A 20,811-nucleotide genomic window follows, 5' to 3' on the forward strand; every position below is an offset into this window, starting at 1 on the left:
CTGCAGGCAGGTGGTGTTACTCCGGCCAGGTCAGACCTGGCGGGAGTGATACCTCCCGCCTGCAGGACTCGGAATCAACCGGTCCGGAAACAACGGTGGCGGCGGATTTACCGCCACCTTTGTTTCCGTCGCGGCTGACTTGTAATAAGGCCCATTATTTATTTGTATCACAAATGTATTTCTCCGCTTGCTCATTCCAATGCTAGTTTTCCACATTCGATTTTTCTCTGAGCCAATTGTATTCTTAATAAACTGGAAGAGTGATGATGTTGCAACACTGAAACAATAAATCTTGCTATAAAACCACCTTGCACACAGTAACATGGTATATTGCAGGGTGCAAAAAAAGTTGGAGGCTACTAGCCAGCCATAAACAATTCACTCACCACGTCACTTCTATCCATACAAACAGAACACCATTTCTTACTAAAAAAGAGTCAAATGTCACTAGCCAATGGCCAGAGGATGAGTGCAAATTTTGCACCTCACTATATTTACTGCAGTTTTGTATTCTTCCAGTTTAACAGGTTTCATTAGAACCATACGACATATCCATTACCACCATAATACAAGATACAGGTTTTAAACTAGAATTAAACAATCACATATTCCAATTTCCTAAAAAAACATTGAGATACTGTACAGTTGCAATACAAGTTAAGTTAGTTTCTTCTTTACATAAAAACACTAGTGCCTTAGCAGATAAGTATTTAAATATAGATATATGTATTTAAATATTGGACAAAGAAAGGATGTTCTCTCCTAGAAACACCATTTTGCACACAACTAAAACATGCTCAATAGCCTCTACCTTTTGTTTGCAGTCTCTTTTTATGTTAGTCTATAATTGCCCAGGCTCCCCACCAAGTAAAATGTATAAACAACCCTAATCTAAATTCTAGAATCATTGTTTCTATATATGTAAGATGTATCAAATAATTTTGACAATAGAGCAGTAAAGATCTATTGTAGTTAGCAAGCATAGATGAACACTATATTCTCCCATACTCTAACATCTCACAAACCTTCTTAACCATGTTCTTAAGGTATGTAAAAGTCACCCGTCCTTGCATTAATTCAACCCATACCCCAAACATCCCATCAAATCTTTGGCTTCCTTCAAAGTTATATCCAATATTGATGGTACCATCTGATTTACCATTGTACAAGTAGTTCAGCTTACTGCTCCCAACAAGGAAGGTTCCTACGCTCTTAAAATACAATATGCAAGTTTGACACGGACTGCCAAAACCAGAGCTATATTGGATGCTACAATAGAACAACATTGGGGGATCCCCAACAATCATCTCCCTATCTATTCCTCAAGCATGTTTTAAAAAGAAGGGCCTTACTGGTTAACCATTTGCCTGCCCTGTATGCAATTGCGGGCACCACATCTACATTCTGAACAATGAGTACAGGAAAACATAAAAGTGCATCTATGTTAGCTAATTATTTAGATCCCATAGAGATCATCTCACTTTGTTTCCAATTCGCAATTGGTGTTCTTTCCAACAAAGAGCTTGATCAAACCATACGCCTACAAAACAATAGTCATCCACCACTTCCTATTTTTGACCACTTAGCCATCAGGACAAAGTACTCCTGTATCATTTTCCCACAGCAAAAACCTACTTTTGGTTGTTGTGCTACTAGAACATTATGCTGGTCACTATAGTTCACCAATACATTGATGGATGTGTGTAATCCCACCACAGTCTGGTCTAATAAAATTGTCTGCAAAAGTAGTTGGACTCAATGTTGATTACCAATATTCAGAGATACATTGTTTATATTGTTCAGGGAAATCAACAGTCTGCAATATCCCAGTTAAACAAAAGTGATACATGAATGTAGCCCAGCTTTAGAGCAAAATTAGTTTGAATCATCTTTCCACATTCTCACTGTGTAAATATATATACTTGCACTCAAGTTTTAGAATGGAGTGCTATAACACCACGAATCAAGACTGACTTGATATCCAGTTTTGAAAGCTTGTCTCAAAAACATTCCCATTTACTGAGACAAAAGCTGTACTGAAGTCAATAAAACAGCAGCCTAGCGTTTCTGTCTTCTTCCTCATATCTATGGACCAAAGCCGCCAAAGTTATGCTGCCATGTAGCGAGGAATTCCTTTTTCAAAATCCCAATTGGCGACCAAGTAATCAGGGCTGTCTGATCTTCCCACGCCCTAACAATGCACAATACCATTTTCGTCAAAGTGTTTCCATATGAATGAAGGAGAGCTACTGTCTTTTCGTTTCTTGGCCCGTTCTTTTGGATTAGCACAAGAATGCCTCCCCTCCAAAACTCAGGAACATTCTCTGAGTCTACAAGTTTGGTGAACACAGGGGACAGGATTTTTGCCCACAAGATTGGGTTTGCTTTAAGAGCCACTGCTGCTAGTCCATCAGGACCCAGTGCAATAGAGATTTTCAAAGTATTGATATCATTAGGTTTCCTATTTTCTGTAATTCAATAAAATTCCTCGGGTTGACCCTCGCAGTAACCTTTCTCCACCAACTAGCCAGCCTTTTTGAGGCAGACTTTCTTCTAAAGCTTTAGCTGCAGGGATATTTATTTCTCCCATCTACTGTTCATCATTCACTGATATGTCATGTATTACTCTGTGTAGCAGTGTAAATGTGAGATTAAAATACATGCATACAAAACAATATCTGCAATATTGGAAAAAAGACAGAATCAATCATCTTGATGCCCCTCTTAAGTGTAGGAGAGGGTGGATTTGCAATATACTTAAAGGAGTCAAGAAACAACCCATTGACCCTGTAGTAAAAAATGGGTGAAGAAGCTCCAAATGTTACGCATTTTAATAACCAAATTATTGCAGAGTTAATACCTGTAAACGTTTTTTTGTTTCATGTATGTTCAAGTGTACAGTGTTTTGATATAAAATATATAATTACATTGTTTATTGTGGGACCAAACTAATGAGTAGGGAAAGACAGAATCTGAAAATATAAATAAAACCATGAGAATTTATATTAAAAAATTGCCTACATGATTATTTTTGGATGTGGAATACAGATATTGTATCTCAAAAAAAGTAGTTCCCAGTATATTCACTTCTATTTTCCCCAAAGCTATCACAGTTTGAGTGACTGTTAATGCTGAAGTCAGTCATGATTTAAGTTATACTGTAGATAAGAGGACCCTGACGCAAGGTCTCCATACCTGCCTGTTTTTGTGATGGAAAAATGTGAAAGGAAAAAAAGTGTTGCAAAGATTCATTTCTGTCACAAAATCACAGGAATTGATATTCCTTACAGGTGGAAAACAGTATGTTAGGAAAATACTCACTGACAATGTGGCCCGTTGTTTGAAAGGCAAGTTCAACTATACTTTCGTCCTGATCTGAAGCAGCCAAGTGAAACACAGAGAAGATATTCTTCCACCCTGAGCGAATGTTCGCAGCCTGGGAATTAACCATTTGTGCTATACAGCGCACAACCATATCACGAATCGTAGGAGACCTTAAAAAAATAACCTGTTATTAGTATACAAGTGAGCCTTCTGTGATTAAACAATGCAACAATGAGTTGACACAATGAAGAAGCAAGCTATTTAATCACCAATACCTAGGCTCAGAGCATGTGTTCCTTTCGGAGAAAAAAACACAGATGCTCAATCTATAGATTAGGATATACGCTGGTGATCGTGATGTATAAAGTCTGCTTTTTCACACCCTGAATGACTTGGAGGTGATGCTTTATTCAATATTTACCCAAGCTTTGTTTACAAAGAACTCACTTGCCATAAAACTGTTCATCGACAACCCCAGAGTAAGTTATCCTTTTCAGCAAGAATTAGCTTGACTTCAGTTTGTGCCATAGTTAGTGCTCAACAAGTTGTATGTGGCCAGGTGGCTGTCTGCAGAGGACTCGGCGGAAGCCAGGCTCTTGCGGGGCGACACAGTCCCATATTTTCTTAGAGAGACAGTGTGGATGCATAAAACTAAGATGGTGGGGAGGGGGAGACTATTGGAGTTGGGCTGGGAAGTTTGGCGCAGAGCATGGAAAACGGTGGGCGATCCAGACCCGCTCTCTCTGCAGGTCCCGCTGGTGGCTCTATGTGGTGATAACCCCCAATTGTTTGAAGTAGTCTGCAGATACTGGGAACCGGTGGGTCTAGCCACCCTCGGAGATATATTGCAGGAAGGGGAGGTATTGGAATTTCAGAGGTTGCATGAGGAGACAGGGGTGCATAGCGGCCAATATATCACATACATCAGGCTCTTGTAACGGGTAAGGGGGAGGTGGCCTGAGACGGCGTTGGCAGAAGAACCTGATGCCACCCTAGAAATGATGTATGATGTCTCAGAGGGAGGACACAAATTATCTAGGATATATGAGCTCTTAAGAGCAAAGGCAGAGAGGGAGCTACTTCAGCTGAGGCATGATTGGGACGAGGAGATTGGAGAGTCAATGAACGATGGACAATGGGACAGAGTACAGAGGTACCACAAAAAGGTGTCTCGGAATGCAGATATTGCTTTGTATGCAGATCCAGCTGTATGTCACCCACAGAGCCTATTTGACCCCTGGAAGGATAGCCAGGTTTGGAGGCTCAGCTATACAGAAATGCCCCATGTGTGGAGAGGAGGAGGCAGGGTTGCTGCACATGTTCTGGGCTTGCCCAGAGGTGCATAGATTCTGGGAAGAAATAAAGACGAGAATGGCCAGTGGGGGTGTGGTGCTGGACGTGGGGTTTGCTGGGGCATGCATGCTTGGCAATTTCACCAGGCCACGTAATTTAAAGCATATCAACAAAATGAAGGACCTGGCATATGTCCGGGCCAAGCGCAGGATTGCAATGTGTTGGAAGGCAGCCCATAGGCCTAGAGTGGAGACATGGTGGGCGGACCTCTTGAGATGGGCGGAAGCTGAAACTGCGGTTTGGTTTGAAGCTGCCACCAGGGGAGGAGAAGAGGAAGTGGGCCCCCTGATGGCCTGGAGGCAATTGGTGACCTCAATGGCTACACCTCACCAGGTCAGTCATGAAACAGAAGACTCAGATGAGTAAATAAGCACCGAGATTCACAAAAATGCTTATGTAGATGACACTGATGTTACGGCTCGAGTTTGTGGGGATGGAGGACGGGAAATGTATAATGTGTTGGTTTGTTATTGATTATGAACGTCCTCAAACTTGTAATGTTTGGTTTGTTGCTTTAAAATAATGAAAACAAATTAAAAAAAAATAGTTGGCGCTCAACAAAAGCAACATTTGAGGAACAGTAGTTTTAACTTTTCAATTTGAAATGAATGTAACGTGTCTGTATAAAGTGAAATACCTCTGTTTTTGGAGATTTTAAGGCACATGAGTGATATTTACCATCAAATAACTCAAAATATGAAGTTCCTGCTAAATCTTCAAATTACACATTTTAAAGATAGGTATCGACATTAGCCTGTGTAAGGGAGACAATTAAGTTTTGTTAGATTTTCCTGCCTGTGGAAAAATGTAGCTCCTACTTTTAAAAGCACTGTGGGGTATGTTACAGTGCGCCTAAACCAATTTCAAGCCAATAAGACCATACGATAGAGCCCACGCGTGGTTCACGTGGACAAAATCCTCTGTCTGACCTTACTGGTGGATGTTGGGTTAACCAAGGGTGTGAGGTGCTGCCACAAGCCAGGTGATGCTGGGCCCCGAGTGGCATGGGGGAATAATCCCCTGGCTACCACAACCATGCCAGACATGGTAAGCAGGAGCTAGTCACATTGAAAGACATATGTATGTACCAAAAGATAGCATTACATGCTCAGTAAGAACAATGTATTTAGTTGTCATTATTTATTTCATTGTTTGGAGTGGCAAACACTCAAAGGCAATACAAAACATGTTTTATGCAGTTAGGCAAAACACATTTATCTGTGTTCCATTTAAGATGTGCACTTGCCAAGTTTCCGTCTGGGCGCTGCTCAGAAGAACATCAGCAGCAGAAACAGACAAATGTCCCCTGCTAAAGCACAATAATAACTTGTTTTTTATACAGCGATTTCATCCAAGGCGCCAATATCAATTGCATAATATACTTTTGTGAATAGTGACACACTTATTCTAGGAACAGTATAAACCTATATCTTTGGGACAACACAGTTATACTCCAGGTAAGTAAACCCTTTTGTGCAATCTTCAATTACAGTTGCTTTTCGGTGCACAGACTAAGGAAAGCAATAACTATATAAATTATTTTTGGAAGGCACACAGCTAACACAAGGTAGGTGAAACCTCTATACTTGTGTGTGGAGATACCAGAAACCTAAAAGGTAAGTATAACCTAAGCAGTCTTATTCTGTACAGGCTAACACCAAGTCAGGGGAAGCAATACCCCATTGGGGGCACTCATACAATTATCCTAACAGGAATAATAAAGTGTAACCAACAGCATTACTTTTGGGAAGAGGGGAACGAAATTCACAGGTGAGCAACTTAACCTTCAGTCTACTTTCAGTTATAATGTTCAGACAGTTTCTAAGGAAAGCAAGACTTGGAGATTCATTATTTAAGAAGGCACACAGCTTATTTAAGGTAAGTATATCCTATATATACATATCAGCATTGCAGAACATAGCTAAGGTAAGTAATAACGTTTTGTAACTATTCACTCGAGAGTTTAAAGTTACCAACTAACTCTGTTGCAACTAAGTACACTTTTCAACACTTGTTTTACTTTAAAAGGCAGAACCCTTCGATTATCCATCCCTTCCTAATCCTAGTACAGGAGTTCTCTCAGAGGCAGAAGAGAGACCCTAGTGGTCTGGGAGCCAGCAGTAGGCAGGGTCAGATAGGGCTCGGTTGCAGATAAAGTCAGAGTTCCAGAGGAAGACTGGGCACACAAGTAGTTTACTTTGAAAGTTAGGTCCAGGGGCTTCAGAGAAGACACCCTAGGAGGATTCCAGCAGTGGGCCTGGGTGAAGCCAATGAGTGGCCTCCCCAGCACAGCAGCACCCCAAGGATACACAAGAATCACTCAGGATTAATGTAAGTAAATACCCAAGTCAGCACAGTACCTTATCAGTGAAGAAGAGTTCCAGCAAGAAGACTTCAGGAGCTGCAGCCAAAAACTCAGTCGTTATATTCCTTTACCAAGAAGATTGAAGACAAGACTCCGGAAGGACTTTTGCAGCAGGAATCATGGTGAAGGCTCTAGACCAGATGTTCTTCACATGGACTACTCCGCACAGAAGAGGATGCAAAAGGAGGGACTTCAGGATCTACAGCCAAAAACACAGGCACTGCATTCCTCGTCAGGAGGACAGAAGACAGGACCCTGTATGGGCTTTTTTATTTTATTTATTTATTTATATGTATAGCGCTAAAGCCTGCGGGCATCAGCGCGCTTCCGAAAAGACAGGACAACAGAAAATTAAGACGGGACAAAATATGGGGTGGCCAAAGTTACCTCATACTCGGTTAGTTCAGCTACCAAGATTCATTTGAAAAGTAATGTTTTCAATTTTTTCCTGAAGAGGATCTAATTGGATTCGAGCTTCAGTGAGGTGGGAAGTTCGTTCCATTTTTTGATACTTACGGTCGGGAAGGCCTTGCCAAGGCCGTGCTGCTTTTTCGTTTTGGTGGTTTGCAATTGACCTGTGTTGGAGGATCTGAGCCGCCTAGGTGGCTCGTACCACTTGAATTGTTTTTTGAGGTAGACCGGGGCTTTGCCATATAGGCAGCGATGAACCATGGTGAGAAACTTGAAGGAAATTCTCTCTTTCATAGCCAACCAATGGAGAGACTTCCTTTCTCCTGTGATATGTTCTCTCCAAGATCTTCCTGTGATCGTTCTGATGGCATTATTTTCAGCACAGATCGACACTGAAGGCTTCAGACAATGGTTTCTTTTCGGCTGGATGCGGCCCTGTGGATTTGGGCCTTTTCAGGAGCACATAAGAATATCACTGGTCGGATTCTCCTTTGCAAAATCCAGCACTCTGGGGATTGTTTGACTTGAATCATGCCTCTGGAAATCCAGCAGGATGCCCACAAAGTTTCAGCGAGATTTGGAGTTAGGAAGATTGTGCACCGCCAGATGGCTCGAGGTCCCAGGGTATTGCAGCCCCACAAGGTCGCAGCATAACGTGGGATGGCTCAAAATGCAGGGCTTCTTGAGTCTAGTGGGTCTCACCAGGCTCATGTTTGGGGTTGTCGTTTTCAGAGTGCCAAGTTCGATTTAAAAGAAGGGCTACAGCAGGCTCCGGTTACACAGCAGGCTCTCTGGTCATTGGAAATCACCTCGGATGCGGTTCTTCATATTCCTCTTTGGTTTTGGTTCCAGTGGTCGACTACCTCTTCAGCTTCCACGATCAGACTTTTATGCAGGAACCCAGCCAATCAAAATGCCTTGCAACATTCAAACTTGGGGGGGTTGGCAATCCTTTCAGGATAGCCAGCCGCCCAGTTTGAGCTGGATTCTCACAGTCAGGCTGGAAGACAAAGGACTGCAGAGTTTTGGATTCCTCCCTCGCTTCCTGCCTTCACAGACACTCAGGAGCCTGGGCAGGGAATCCACAGGATTCCCACCAAAGATAAAGTTAGCACAAAGGAATTTGACACACTGGATGTCAGGGGAAGGAACAAGAAACGCTAAAATGGTGAAAAAAAGACGACTGGCCATTTTGGTAAAATGAACACCCATGGGTGCCTTTACCAGGACTGTGCAAACAGTCCGCGGTAAAGGTGCACCAATTTAATAAAAAGTTTCACTGCCGGTAATTTTGTCCTTGTAACATAAATGTTACATTTAAAATTAGAAAAGGGATACACAGTATCTCCCCAGCACGCCACATAAGGTGGGGGTTGCTGGTCTCACCTAATAAAATCTAAAGTGATCCAGAGATCCTTTCTACCCTTGGGAACTGTAGTTCTCACAAGGTTGGTCAGAGAAAGTAAAAAGGGGAGCCCCTAGGGCAACCCAGCAGCAATAGGCACTGATTGGCAAAAAGTTGTCAGAGAGGATAACTTTTAAAATACACTATGGAGAGTCTTAAAAATGACACCCATAAAAAGAGTAAAGGAATCTGTGAGTGTGGAAAAAGGTTTCCACTCACAGAGGTACGAGGAGAGATAATCCACCAGTAAAGCAAATAGTTATGGGCTTGATACAGGTCAGGAAGATTCATCATTACTAACAGCTGCTTACAAATGTTTTGAATACCAAACTAATGAAAGAAAGTATTTTTGGCACAATGCTCATATTGAGAGGAAATGAGAAGAGAACATTTGCAACTATCATTGTCCAAGTAAAGAGGGGGGCAATATTGAACCCAAACCAAAACCAACACTGCCAAGGTAAAGAGGAGGCAATATTTAAGCCAGATTGCCAGCATTGCCTAAGCCAAAGAAAGGCCATTCTAAATAAAAAGGGAAACTACTTTTTTTTTTTTTTTATTATTTGTATGAATCAAAATAAAAAGATTTTTACAAAGAGCTTGTCACTGTCCATGTCTGTTAAATGTCTTTTTGTTGATTTTTTTTTCATGAGAAGCAAAGTTGCTAGGGTTTTCAGCCTTCTACGGCCTCTTCAAACTGGTATTAGTGAGTGGAAGATATGATTAATCATGATCTCTATTCACTCGCAGCTGCTACCTCTAGGTTTCGCGAAGTTGAGAGGGCAAACGTCGCGTCCTGACTTTCTGCTGTCATTTCTGGAGGGGTCAAAGTGTCCAGTTTTGCCATGATTTGGTGAACTATTTGCGTGGTAGCCGTTAGCCAGGTCGGTCTATCTCCACTAGTCATTCTTGACCACCAACAAAGATCACTGTCTAAAGAAGGGTCCAATGAGAAGTGTCGCATGTAGGCGGTCCTAATTGGTTTGGTTTCTGGGCAACCCAGTAGGAGATGTCGAACTGTCTCTTTTTCGTTTGTATTGTGTCATAATCTGCAGTGTAATAGAGTTGACATACCCCTAATGGCTCTAATGTCATTTGTAGGCAACAAATTCAATCTCACTCATACAGTTTCTTGCTTTTCTGTTGGAAAATTGTTTGATGTATCCCTGTAATTCATTCAGTTTCTTTGTATTCGGTGGCAAGTTTTGAGTAAGCTTGTTTTCTGAAGCTTTTGCCAACGTCTTAATCCAGTCTAGCTCTTTAGTTTTTTTCAGAATTTTTCCCGGATTTGTGATCAAGTCATTCTCGTCACATTCAATTTCTTTTAGCAGTCTTGAGATGTAGGTCTTACAGGATTGTAGAATTTTGTTAGACTCGGCTGCTAGTTCGATTCTGATCAGTCTGTATAGCAGTGGACTTTCAGGAAGTAAGATTTTTCTGTAAAGCCTTAATGAATTACAGTTCAACGTCCCTTGCAGGGACAGAAGACTCAGTTCCCTTCGAATTGATGCTACCGGCGTAGACGTAGGAAGGCCGAGAACAGTTCGCCAGTAATAGGCTTCAAGTTTTGGCCAAATTTCACTCGGGAGCAATATCATTGCTTCAGTACCGTAGGTTAGAGCAGGAACCACCTTCATTTTGTAAAAATCAATTGCCGGGATCGTAGAAAAGTGACCCAGCTTATGATCGATAGCTTTTCCTTGTGAGGCAAGTTTCCTGGTTTTTGTTCTCAGATGATCTTGCATGGCTGTTTCTTTTTTGGTGTTGTCCAGCACAATACCCAGGTACTTGAAGTTGTGAACTTTTTCGATCTCCTCTGATCGAAAAAACCACTTTAGTTTTTCAGTTTTCTTCGTTGATTTTCCCAAGGTAAGTATTTTTGTTTTGGTTTTGTTTACTTCCAGGTTATTTGCTGTAGTATACTCGTACAGGTTGTCCAGTTGACGCTGTAGACCTATGGGTGTTTGATCGATCAGTTTAAGGTCATCGGCGTAGAAAATTCTGCTAATGGTGTGTTGACCTACCCGGGTGGGAAGGCTCTCACAGAGGCTTCTGAAATTTGAAAATCACAGAGGTAGGCCAAAAAGAGGGAGGGAGGCAAGAGGCATCCCTGTTTGACACCTCTTTGGGTTGCTATTGGTTTTGATAGCAGGCCTTGGTAGTTCAGTTTAACATGGACTGTCGTGTTCATATATAGTGCTTTAATGGGGTTCAGTATGGACTCAGGGCAAGACCAGGTTTTCAGTTTCCTCCAAAGCGCAGACCTGTCGACTCTGTCAAATGCTTGGGAAAAGTCTATGAATGCCAGATGTAACCTAGGCCCTCCTTCCAGCATTTTGATTTTCAGTATACTTATCAGAAGAATATTGGCTGTAGTTCCCAAGTTCTTTTTAAATCCAGATTGCAATGGATCATTACATGCAGCGTTCAAGGCCCATTGTTGGAATCTTTTCAGTAGCAAAGCACCGAATAGCTTTCCTATTGGATCAAGGAGCGCTATGGGGCGATAGTTCACTGGATCGTTGATGTCTCCCTTCTTGTATATGGGTACAATTGTGGCTGTGGTCCAAGAAGCAGGAATTGATTTTGATTCCGCACATCTTGAGAAGTCTTGACAGATAAAAGAGGACCAAGCTTCTGGGTTGGATTTCAGGTCTATATTTGTAATACCTTCGGGGCCAGGAGCCCTTGAATTTTTCAGGTTGACGATTAGGTCGAAAATTTCTTCTTGATCGCTGATTTTTACCCAGGGTAGTTCTTGACTCTCTAGTGTAGCGGGTTTCTGGCCCCAAGGTAGACCAAAAGTTTTCTTTATGTATTTGTCCCAAGTTGCTTCTCCAATAGCGTTTTCAATGCTTGCACTACTGGTAGATGATTTGGAGTTTATTAATGTCCAGAAATCTTTCGAATTTTTTGTGCAGATGGCTCTCAAAATAGCTTCGGAGTCTTGTTGATATAGAGTTCTGCGATGAGATTTTAGCCAGGAGCGGTAAGTGGACTTCACTTTCCTTTTCTCCCTCTTTGCTTGGTTAACTTCAAGTTTTCCGGCAATTCTAATTGCTTTGCGGTATTCTCTTCGTTTTTCCACTAGCCGTATGTCATACGAATGCTTTGATTCTAGGGGGAGAGATCTCGTAGTACCAGGCTTCCTATATGTTGTTAGCAAGGGGCCGTAATCGGTCTCAAACTCCAGGTTACTTGTTTTGGCCTTACTGTACTTATTGGATAGTTCTATAATATCTTTCGCTGTAGGGCGTAATCTGTTTCCCTGAGGATTTAGTTCCACCTGGTAGTTCAACGATTCAACTGCTTTGTTGGAGCTTTGCCACGTTGTAATTAGAGGGTTGTGATCACTTGCCGTTGTTTGTTTCACCTTGAAGTCTAAGATCAAGTTCAAGAAAGGGCGTGATACGAATATGTGGTCAATTGATGACTCGGAAACCCCATTTGACCAGGTCGGTGGACGTGACTTGTCTGGAAAGACTGTGTCTAAATTCTGGAACTGTCTATAAGGTCGAGCCACTGACTTCCTCTTAAGACGGCAGGGATTATGGCTTTTTTTGGTTTTTGTTGGGGACATGCTGCATTTAGATCACTGCAAATTAGTATATGCGTCACTTGGTGGACTGTCAGAATCTCATCTATTTCTAGTTCCATTTCTCTAAGGAAAGTAGTCACTTCTGTTTTTGCTGGATTCCAGTATATATTTAAAGTAGCTAAAGATGTGTTTTGGTCTTTCTTGTCGTGATTGCTTTGTTGGGACCACTTTAGAAGAACTACTAGAAGGTGTTGGTTGGCTCTTAAGACTTTTTCCAGTTGTAAGCCGTGCCCCATGCGGATGGCTGTCAAAAGGCCAGAAGATGGCCGGCCTTTCGTGCTTTTTAAAGCTGGCGCCAAGACAAGTTCGTAGCCATCTAAAGTCGGTAGTTTTGTTAGCCACGTTTCTTGTAGACATAGTAAATCATAATCCCCTAGATGGATTTCGCCTGGGTTGGTCAAATGTTAGAAACCCCTTGTGTTCCAAGAACATAGACGGATTTCATGTCTACCCACGTCTGTTGTCTGGTGGTCTATATGGCTGTTTTCCAAGTACTTGAGTTGCTATTGAATTTTCTTTGATGTTAGTGCTTTTGGAAGCCAAGCCCATAGGCTCGTTGCTGTAGACTTGGTTAAAGTTCCAGTTTTGTCCAACGTTGAAGGTTGTTCCGGTTGGCTGAAGGTCTTGCGTAAGTTTTCTCTAGATGGAGTGTTTGTAGAGGACATTCGAATATTCAGGTTCGTTTTTGGTCCTGTTGCATCGTACTTCGAGATAGATTTGACTCGCCCCTTTGGACTGGGTAAAGCGTGGGTTTTAGTGTCGCTGTTCTCACTCTGCTCTATTCTGGCCGTCGACCGTTCCCCATTTCTTTGGCATGTTTGGGTAATTTAATTAGTTTTTGAATAGTCGCCTTGGGATTTTCCGTTTCCCCTCGGGGTGACGGGTTTAGTGCGCGAGTGATCTCTGCGGTTTGCTGTTTCTGTGAGGTCGTATCCCATCTTTAGTAGATTTTTTGCTTCTCTTCTTAGCAGGTCTTTGATTGTTGTTGAAGAAATGTGCAGATATGTTTGCGCCTTACCTTTCCTGTGGCTTGGATCAACTATCCTTAGGTCATTCGTATTAATTATCCTCAGCTTGGGCACATGATTGAATAGTATTAGTACTGAGCTTCTATTCAAAATCACGTCGTCATGGTTTCCTGGAATTTGTTCCAGTTTGAGGACCCACAGTCGTTCTTGAGGGGCTTTGGAGATCTTTTTGTATTTTTCTGTTTTGGATCTGTAATGCAGAACCTCGATTTTTTGTTTTCGGTTACTTTGTTCAGGTCTTTCTTCGCTAGACTTTTTTCCTTGTGATTGCACCTCTTTCGAGGCTTCATGGCTCTGTAAGAGGATTCAATTCAACACTACAGCTAAGTCAACGCCTAGTCTATAATACTGAATGAAAACCCTTATTGATATATCTTTATGTCCAGTTCATGCGTTCTGGATGACTACCCCTATATAACACCCCTCTCTTGGAATCCTCCTGACCCCACTGAGCCAAGAAGTAGTTCTGTTTCGCAAGTTTAAAGGTTTATTTGATAACTTAAACAATATATATTATATCACGCTTTATAATAAATTAATAATTGAATATCCCACTTAATCTGATATGATAAAGATTAACAACGGAGAATCCGGCACTAGCACACTTCTTGATAACCACTAAGGGGTTGACATGAAATGGATAAGATAGCAACAATACTTTTATGGTTTCAAATGAATGCAATGTGGAATGAAATGCAGTACAGAAAATAACTTGATAGGATTTCAGCAAAAGACAATGTAATCACTTTCTTGTACAATTCACCCCCCCTTTTTATGCAATGCAAGGAAATGGAGGGAAGCACACAGTTCTCAGAAATGCAATCAAATGTGATTCAGTTCACCCCAGCAACTTAGACTACAGAAGTTTAAAACACAGGCAAAATGCTTTGATATGTGCTGGCAATGGAGTGAAAATATGTTAAAATGCTTTTAATTCCCTCTAGGAGTTCAGGGTGAGTGTTATCTAGTTAATATTAGTCCAGGCTCACACTAGCAATGATTCAGGGATGATTATCAGGTTAAACGAATTTCTGGCAAATGGAAGGCAAGCAGCAGCAGCTTTTTACATGTGAAGAAATTTGCAAATCGCGGCAAAATTCGCGGATGCGCCGAGCGCTATTACAGAGGAACTACAAGGACTATCACTATCGTTTTGGGGTCCTAAGAAAGCCTAGGATCTCAGCTTCCAGATGAAAGTTACTGCAAGTCTCTAAGACAAACGGTCGCGGAGATATGAGCGATTTAGTAAAGGTCGTTTTTCAGATTTGAAATTTTAAAGTTCAAAAAGACAAGTGCAGCTTGCAACTAGAAAATGACAAGTGACAGCTTTACAAATGACAGGTGACAGTTAGGAGGCAGTTCTACTTAGATTAAAATAGCTTGGATTATATTATTTTAACTAAGAGATTGGGTTCTGCACAGTTTTGCTATGTACTCTCACTATATTCTTGAGTGAAATGGGCCACGCCACGGATCTGGTCAGGTTTTAGACTCGCCTCTGGTCTCTGCACTTCACAGTGATCTGGGTCTGCTCTCTCTCTGGATTCTGAAGATTGAGGGATTTAAAGTCTGGATCTTTCTGCACAGCTTTCTCTGGAGATTGATGGAGGTAAAGTATGGATTTTCCCGGCAGAGCTTCCAGCTGCAAATGGATTTGAAAAGTACCTATCTGTCCTGTCTGTCTGCTTTTATGTGTTAAGAATGTGGGTGTGTTCTAGCATCACTAGACCCTACCTCTCTCTCAGCTTCTAATTGGTCAAACTTCCATTTCTCATTTGATTGGGGAAGGAAGTGTGTGTCAGCGTGATGTCATTTTATGGCTTGCAGAGAGTCCACTCCTCCTGTCAACTTACACACAAATCTAGATTTGAAACAAATACATATTTGCAGAGGTACATATTGTTTTAAAATCATATGCACCCATCATGCATTACAGGAGGTATACCCTGTTCAAACTCTGCTCTTCCTGGGAGCTTGCATTCAGAAATGGCAATATTTTGCACTTTTTAACTGGTTTGCAATTCCGGACATTACCCCAAATTTACACACATGTGCGCAAGGAGTATGGACATTAGTTGATGAAGTGTCAAGATTTTTCACATGCACACATTTTGAGTAATATCCTCTTTTCCGCTAAAACCCCCCTGAACATGCCACCGGTTCTAAAAACCTCTTAAAATGTGGGCAGAAAAATCACAAGAATTATGGTGTCATTTATACAATTTTCACATGTCCGCTCTATGAGTTATTCATCTTTTTCTAAAACCATATTCTGGCTATAGAGGTGTGTCTTTTCATGTCACATGGTACAGAAACCAGTCTTTCCAGTTTCTGGCAAGCTCAGAGACCCTGCCCCTCCCAGCTTCTGCCAAGAGGAAGCTCCATTTACGACTCCCGCCAATAAAACATTTGCCTGAGTCAGGACAGGGCTTTGTTCAATTTCCTGCAGAGCCCAGGTAATTCAATCAGGGAAGTGTCATATCCCTTTTGGTGTGAGCAGCAAAAGGGCAGCTAGGCCTGGGAACACAGCTGTGACTCAAGTTTCACTCCTGATGGGGGTAGTTGCCAGGCAGAATTCAGTTCCTTAAGCCAAGTTTCAGATAAAATGTCACTTTTCGTTCCCCAGTTTAAGTCAAGACATTTTTTTACATATGCAGCTAGAATGCTGATTCTAAGTGCAAAACTATGACATTTCAACAGTTACAAAGGCATGTGACACCAAACATAGGTCACTCATTTAATCTAAATATTTTCGATTTTAGTGTCTTTAAATCCAGTGCAACTTAAACTGCTGACTCCATAGCAGTTTTGTTATAAGCATTGTTTTGGGCTCTTCATTTCCCAGATTTTGTAGGCACACAACACTCCATTCTACCAAATGTCTGCTGGTGTCCAGTGAGTTTTTAGATGTGTTGCAATGTTCAAAATAGACATTTTGAGCCTGCCTTCAGAGAAACACAGGGTGGTTTTAAAGCGCTTTGAAGCTAACCGGCGCTACTGTTTTTCCTTTGGCAACCCATTTCCCTCATGGCAACCCGGCCTATCATTCTCGCACTGGTGGGTGGCAAGTGAGGCAACCATTTTGGTGTGCGCACAAACTGCGCAGCTTTCCTGGATTTCGGCGCACATGTGGGTTTTCCGCCATCTTGAATTTTCTAAGCCCACAGCACCAAATGTTGTAGCATGATAGCTTAAACGTGGGTCAGGACACCCAACAGCTCCGAGCGTGATATCTTTGTGAGTCAAACCTTGAACTAGTGTCCCTCACCTTGTAGGAGCTCGTTGTTAGTTTTTGTTGGGTTGTTGGCTGAAGTTCCGTTGCTTTCAGTTCCAGCTTCTTTAAATTTTGAATTGTTTTGTTACAACGTTCTTCTAATGTGAGGAAGGGTACAAGTTGGTTTAGGCGCACTTCTTCTAAGGTGGCATCTAAGCTGGAATGATGGCCCACTAGGATTTCTGTTTTTCCTTGCGATTTAGCTAATTCCTCGATGGTGTCTGATGGATAGCCTTCCTCTAAGTGCAGGCTAATATTCATCAATGATTCCTGGATCATGAAGTCTTCAGTCGTTTTGGGAGAATAAGTGACTGTGTTCTGGGGGGTGGGTGTGCTCTGGGTTGCCGAGGGAATAGTCTCCACTCTAGCACATTCTGGGTCGACTCTGTTCAGTTTAGTTCTGGGTTTAATTGAGGGTTCCTGTTGTTTCTTGGGATTGGAAGGTTGGACATCGCTCCTTTTGCTTTGGTCCTTATCCGTTTTCTTTTTGGTAAAGATCTTGTAGGCTTGTTCAGTGCTTTGGCTCTGGAAGGGGTATCCAGTGTCTGGGGTGAAGGTGTCGTCTACTACCAGCACAACTTCCTTTTTCTCATCTTGGCCTCTAGGTTTTGTTATAGAATTCATTTGGCTTGTGTCGGTTTGGGTTTGACAGTTTTTGATGGTAGTTTTCACTGTCAAATCTATGGACGTGGAGGTTTGTTCTCCCACCTCTCTCGTGGTTTTATTATGCAGTGAATCGGCAAGTGTTGGATTTTCCTTTCTCGCTTTCTGTTGTGATGGAGTAAAATAAAGGTTTTGATCTTTTGCTTGTTTCAGACGCTCTTCGTGGGCCATCACATAGCCCTCCAGGAAAATGAGTTTAGTGTACATCATCGCTTGAATTGAAGTGTGGTCTTTGAGAGTCTCATTTAAGGATTCATAAAGTTTGGTGAATGGGGTGAGGCCTATTGAAATTGCAGACATGATGGAAAAAATGTCTGTTTTTTTCGCTGATGGAGTTTTTGAAGGCGATTTGGCTTGGTTGCTAGGACTTCTTTGAGGCGAAAAAACAGTAGAGGCCATCTTGTAAGATTTATGATAATGTCTTGTGGAGGGATGGTCGAGAGAGTGTCTTCTGTGAGAAGGCCTGACTGGTACTGTAGAAATTGATTTTGGGCTTTCCGTCTCACGACCAGTGCTTCTAAAATGTTCTTTGTCCACTGTAAGGGCGCTATTTGGCGTTAGAGGTTGGGCCAAAACCGCCGTCGGATTAGAATCATGCTTTTCCTGGTCTGGAGGAGGTCAAGAGTCTGACCAAGAGATTTGGGGATCGGGCTGAAGATCTTCCGATCTGGGAATTGTTAAAACTTGCTCTTTTGTGGTCACCGGTGTTGAGTTCTTGACTGGTTCATTTGTATTGATTGGTAGGCCAACGTCGTGCTCCTTGTCATTGCTTTTGTTGGAAATTTCCCCGGTTGGTGCTTTTGGTTGTACGGGGTGGTTTGTTTGGAGCTCTCTCCCCTTCTCCGTCTGGGGCTGAGGTTTCTGTTTTAACGGTGGTGGCGCAGCCTCTGAGGTGTCGGAAAGTTGCTTCTCCTTTTGGTGTAAAATAGCAGTAGCTAAAGTCGCCAATGTTTGTGGGTGGTGGGACAGTTGCAGTCTTCCAGTATTTTGACGGTGGGGGGTTTTCTTCTAGTGCTTCCAAAATTTCAGTGTCCGTAAGCTCTAGAGTGCGATGAGAGTATTGAGAATATTGAGAAGTTTTTGGATTGAAAAATCTGGTGAGCAGGTTTTGTGAGGCAGCGTTTTGCATTGCCTTACCTGACCTTTTCGAGTAGGCTGTTAGGCCGTTGTTATTAGTTATCTTTGTGACTAAGCCCTTATTTAAAAGCAGCCTTCTTTTTTTGTTGTCTTTTTTACCGCCTTTAAGGCGTTTCTTTTCTGTTGTTTTATGGGCTGCCGGTGAGTGTCTAGGGCGTTTACTTTGTTTTGACCTGGCCGGCGTTGAAGTAGTGCACAACTTATCTGGATTTTCCTGGTCATTGCAAGCGAGTTCCTCATCCTGGTGGAGAGACTCGGGGGGAGTCTTCAGTGCCGAGGCAGATGACGGTGGGTCGCGCCCCCGCGGGGCGGGGTCTTCTTTTTCAGCGGCCGCATCGCTGTGTATGAAGGCTACAACTGTGACGCGGTTGCAGGGTTCGACCACTCCGGACTCGGCAATTACTGGGCCTTCTTCGTGCGGCTGACTTCGGTTTTTGCCGGTCCTCAAGGCTGCATCGGAGGCTGAGGCCTTGGACGACGGCAACGTACATCCTCGTGGGCCTGGATCCTCTCCCCTGGACGGCACGGACCTAATATCTCCTCCGGGACCAATAGGTGAGGGCGCCAGAGGGACGGTGATCACAGGGTCCACGAGGTACCCGGTGAGTCGGGCCTCAAGATATAAGTCCTCTATGATTGATGTTGCAGAAACTCCTGGCTCTGGTTCCGGCATCGTTTCTCGTTGTTTTTCTTCCGTCGAGAGCGCCGAGGGGGCCGTAAGAACGGCTGCTTTCCTCCGTTGCTGTTTATAGTTGAGCAGTTACCTAGTGTGATAGTAGAAACACAAAGGTGGCATGAGAGAAGCCATCCTTTTGGAAAGTATCAAGGGGGAGAGGAACATAACCTGCATTGCATGTGGGAAACAAATCAGTGGAACAAACGGCATCAATGGGTGTTGTAGCCTTATGGAGGAAGTTGTAAATCTCAATGTTGCTGAAAGTCAAAGACTTTGCTAATGTTTGAAGTAAGCCTCACCACACAGTATTTGTAGTAGTGGTATGAGTTTTATCCTGGCAGGTGAGTACACCAGGAAATGGATTGTTAGTGGTAGCCTTGGCAGGTTATGGACCAGTAAGAAGATATAGAAGTACTACATTGTGGTGAAAAGTTGTGGTGGAAAGAAAGTGGCAACTCCACTAATGTGTTTGCTAAACTGGTAAAACCATCCTGATGAAAACATTGATTATGAAGATGAATATGTGAAGTAGTTAATTTTTCGAAAAAACGAGAAGTTATATTGACATATTCACTGGAAGTGTGAAGAGAAAGACTTTTTGGTTTGACAAAGAAGAGCTTGTGGTAAAACCATCCTGATGAAAACATTGATTATAAAGATGAATATGTAAAGTAGTTAATTTTTTTTAAAAAAGAGAAGTTATATTGACATTCACTGGAAGTGTGAAGAGAAAGAATTTTTGGTTTGACAAAGAAGAGCTTGTGGAAAACTTTATTTTGAAGAGCGATGAACCTTGTTTAAAATTAAGACAAACCAAGTGCCAAATGAAACCCTCAAGGAAGGAAGGAATTTTGTGTTGAAAGCAAGACTTGAATATTGAAAGGAATTGTGTTTTGCCCTTGAAGCACAACTTGACTATTGAAATTAACTTTACCAATTGTAATATTTGGGAAAATCCTGCATAAATCTTGGGGAAGGGGATCCGACCTTAGTCACAAAGATATTTGGTTATAACGTTTGTGTTTGAGCATAACTTATTTTGTTGAGTTTGAACAGCCATATACATTCCTGTATGATTCGGTTGTATGTATAAGTTTGAGGGACAGATATCTTTTTTCCCCCTATTTTTTAAATAAAGATGCATGACTCACTACAAACCTTTATCTATTTACAAACATCTAATTTCATCCAACATCCTCCTCTCTCAACAAGAGAGCCTTTCTTAAGTCGGTTAAAATCATTCCAATCATTTATAGAGAGCGAAAGTGAGTACGTTTCCCTCTTCCCATCACTGAGCATCTAACAGAGCCAATGGCACCCAATCTTTCAAGAGTATTTCATCATCTTGATCTTCTTTCTGGTTGATGTTGAGTGTTTTCCTTTAGTCTTAGTTTTACAGGCAGGCAAACCTTGTTAAGTAAGCGGAAGCGAGATGTTTGTCACACCCCTATAATTTAATAAAGGGGTGTGACAAAGTACCATCAAATACTGTTTGCTGTACTTGCTGGTTCTGCGAGTTGACTTTTGGAGGGAAAACGGTGCTCTGCTTGTCCGACGTACATTGACAGCGCTTCTAG

At 42.2% G+C, this 20,811-nt stretch overlaps 1 protein-coding gene across 1 annotated transcript in view; it reads right to left on the bottom strand.

Moving 5' to 3' along the window:
* ARFGEF1 (ARF guanine nucleotide exchange factor 1) overlaps positions 1-20,811 on the bottom strand; it is a 1,973,034-nt gene that overhangs the window by 421,137 nt on the left and 1,531,086 nt on the right. Inside the window, exon 27 of the mRNA XM_069621149.1 lies at positions 3,322-3,494. Coding sequence (XP_069477250.1) covers positions 3,322-3,494 — 173 coding nt within the window. The remainder of the gene's footprint in view (positions 1-3,321; positions 3,495-20,811) is intronic.

This window comes from Ambystoma mexicanum, chromosome 5q (genome assembly GCF_040938575.1).
Source record: "Ambystoma mexicanum isolate Mex_15411 chromosome 5q, UKY_AmexF1_1, whole genome shotgun sequence".
In the NCBI taxonomy this organism is placed as follows: Eukaryota; Metazoa; Chordata; class Amphibia; order Caudata; family Ambystomatidae; genus Ambystoma; species Ambystoma mexicanum.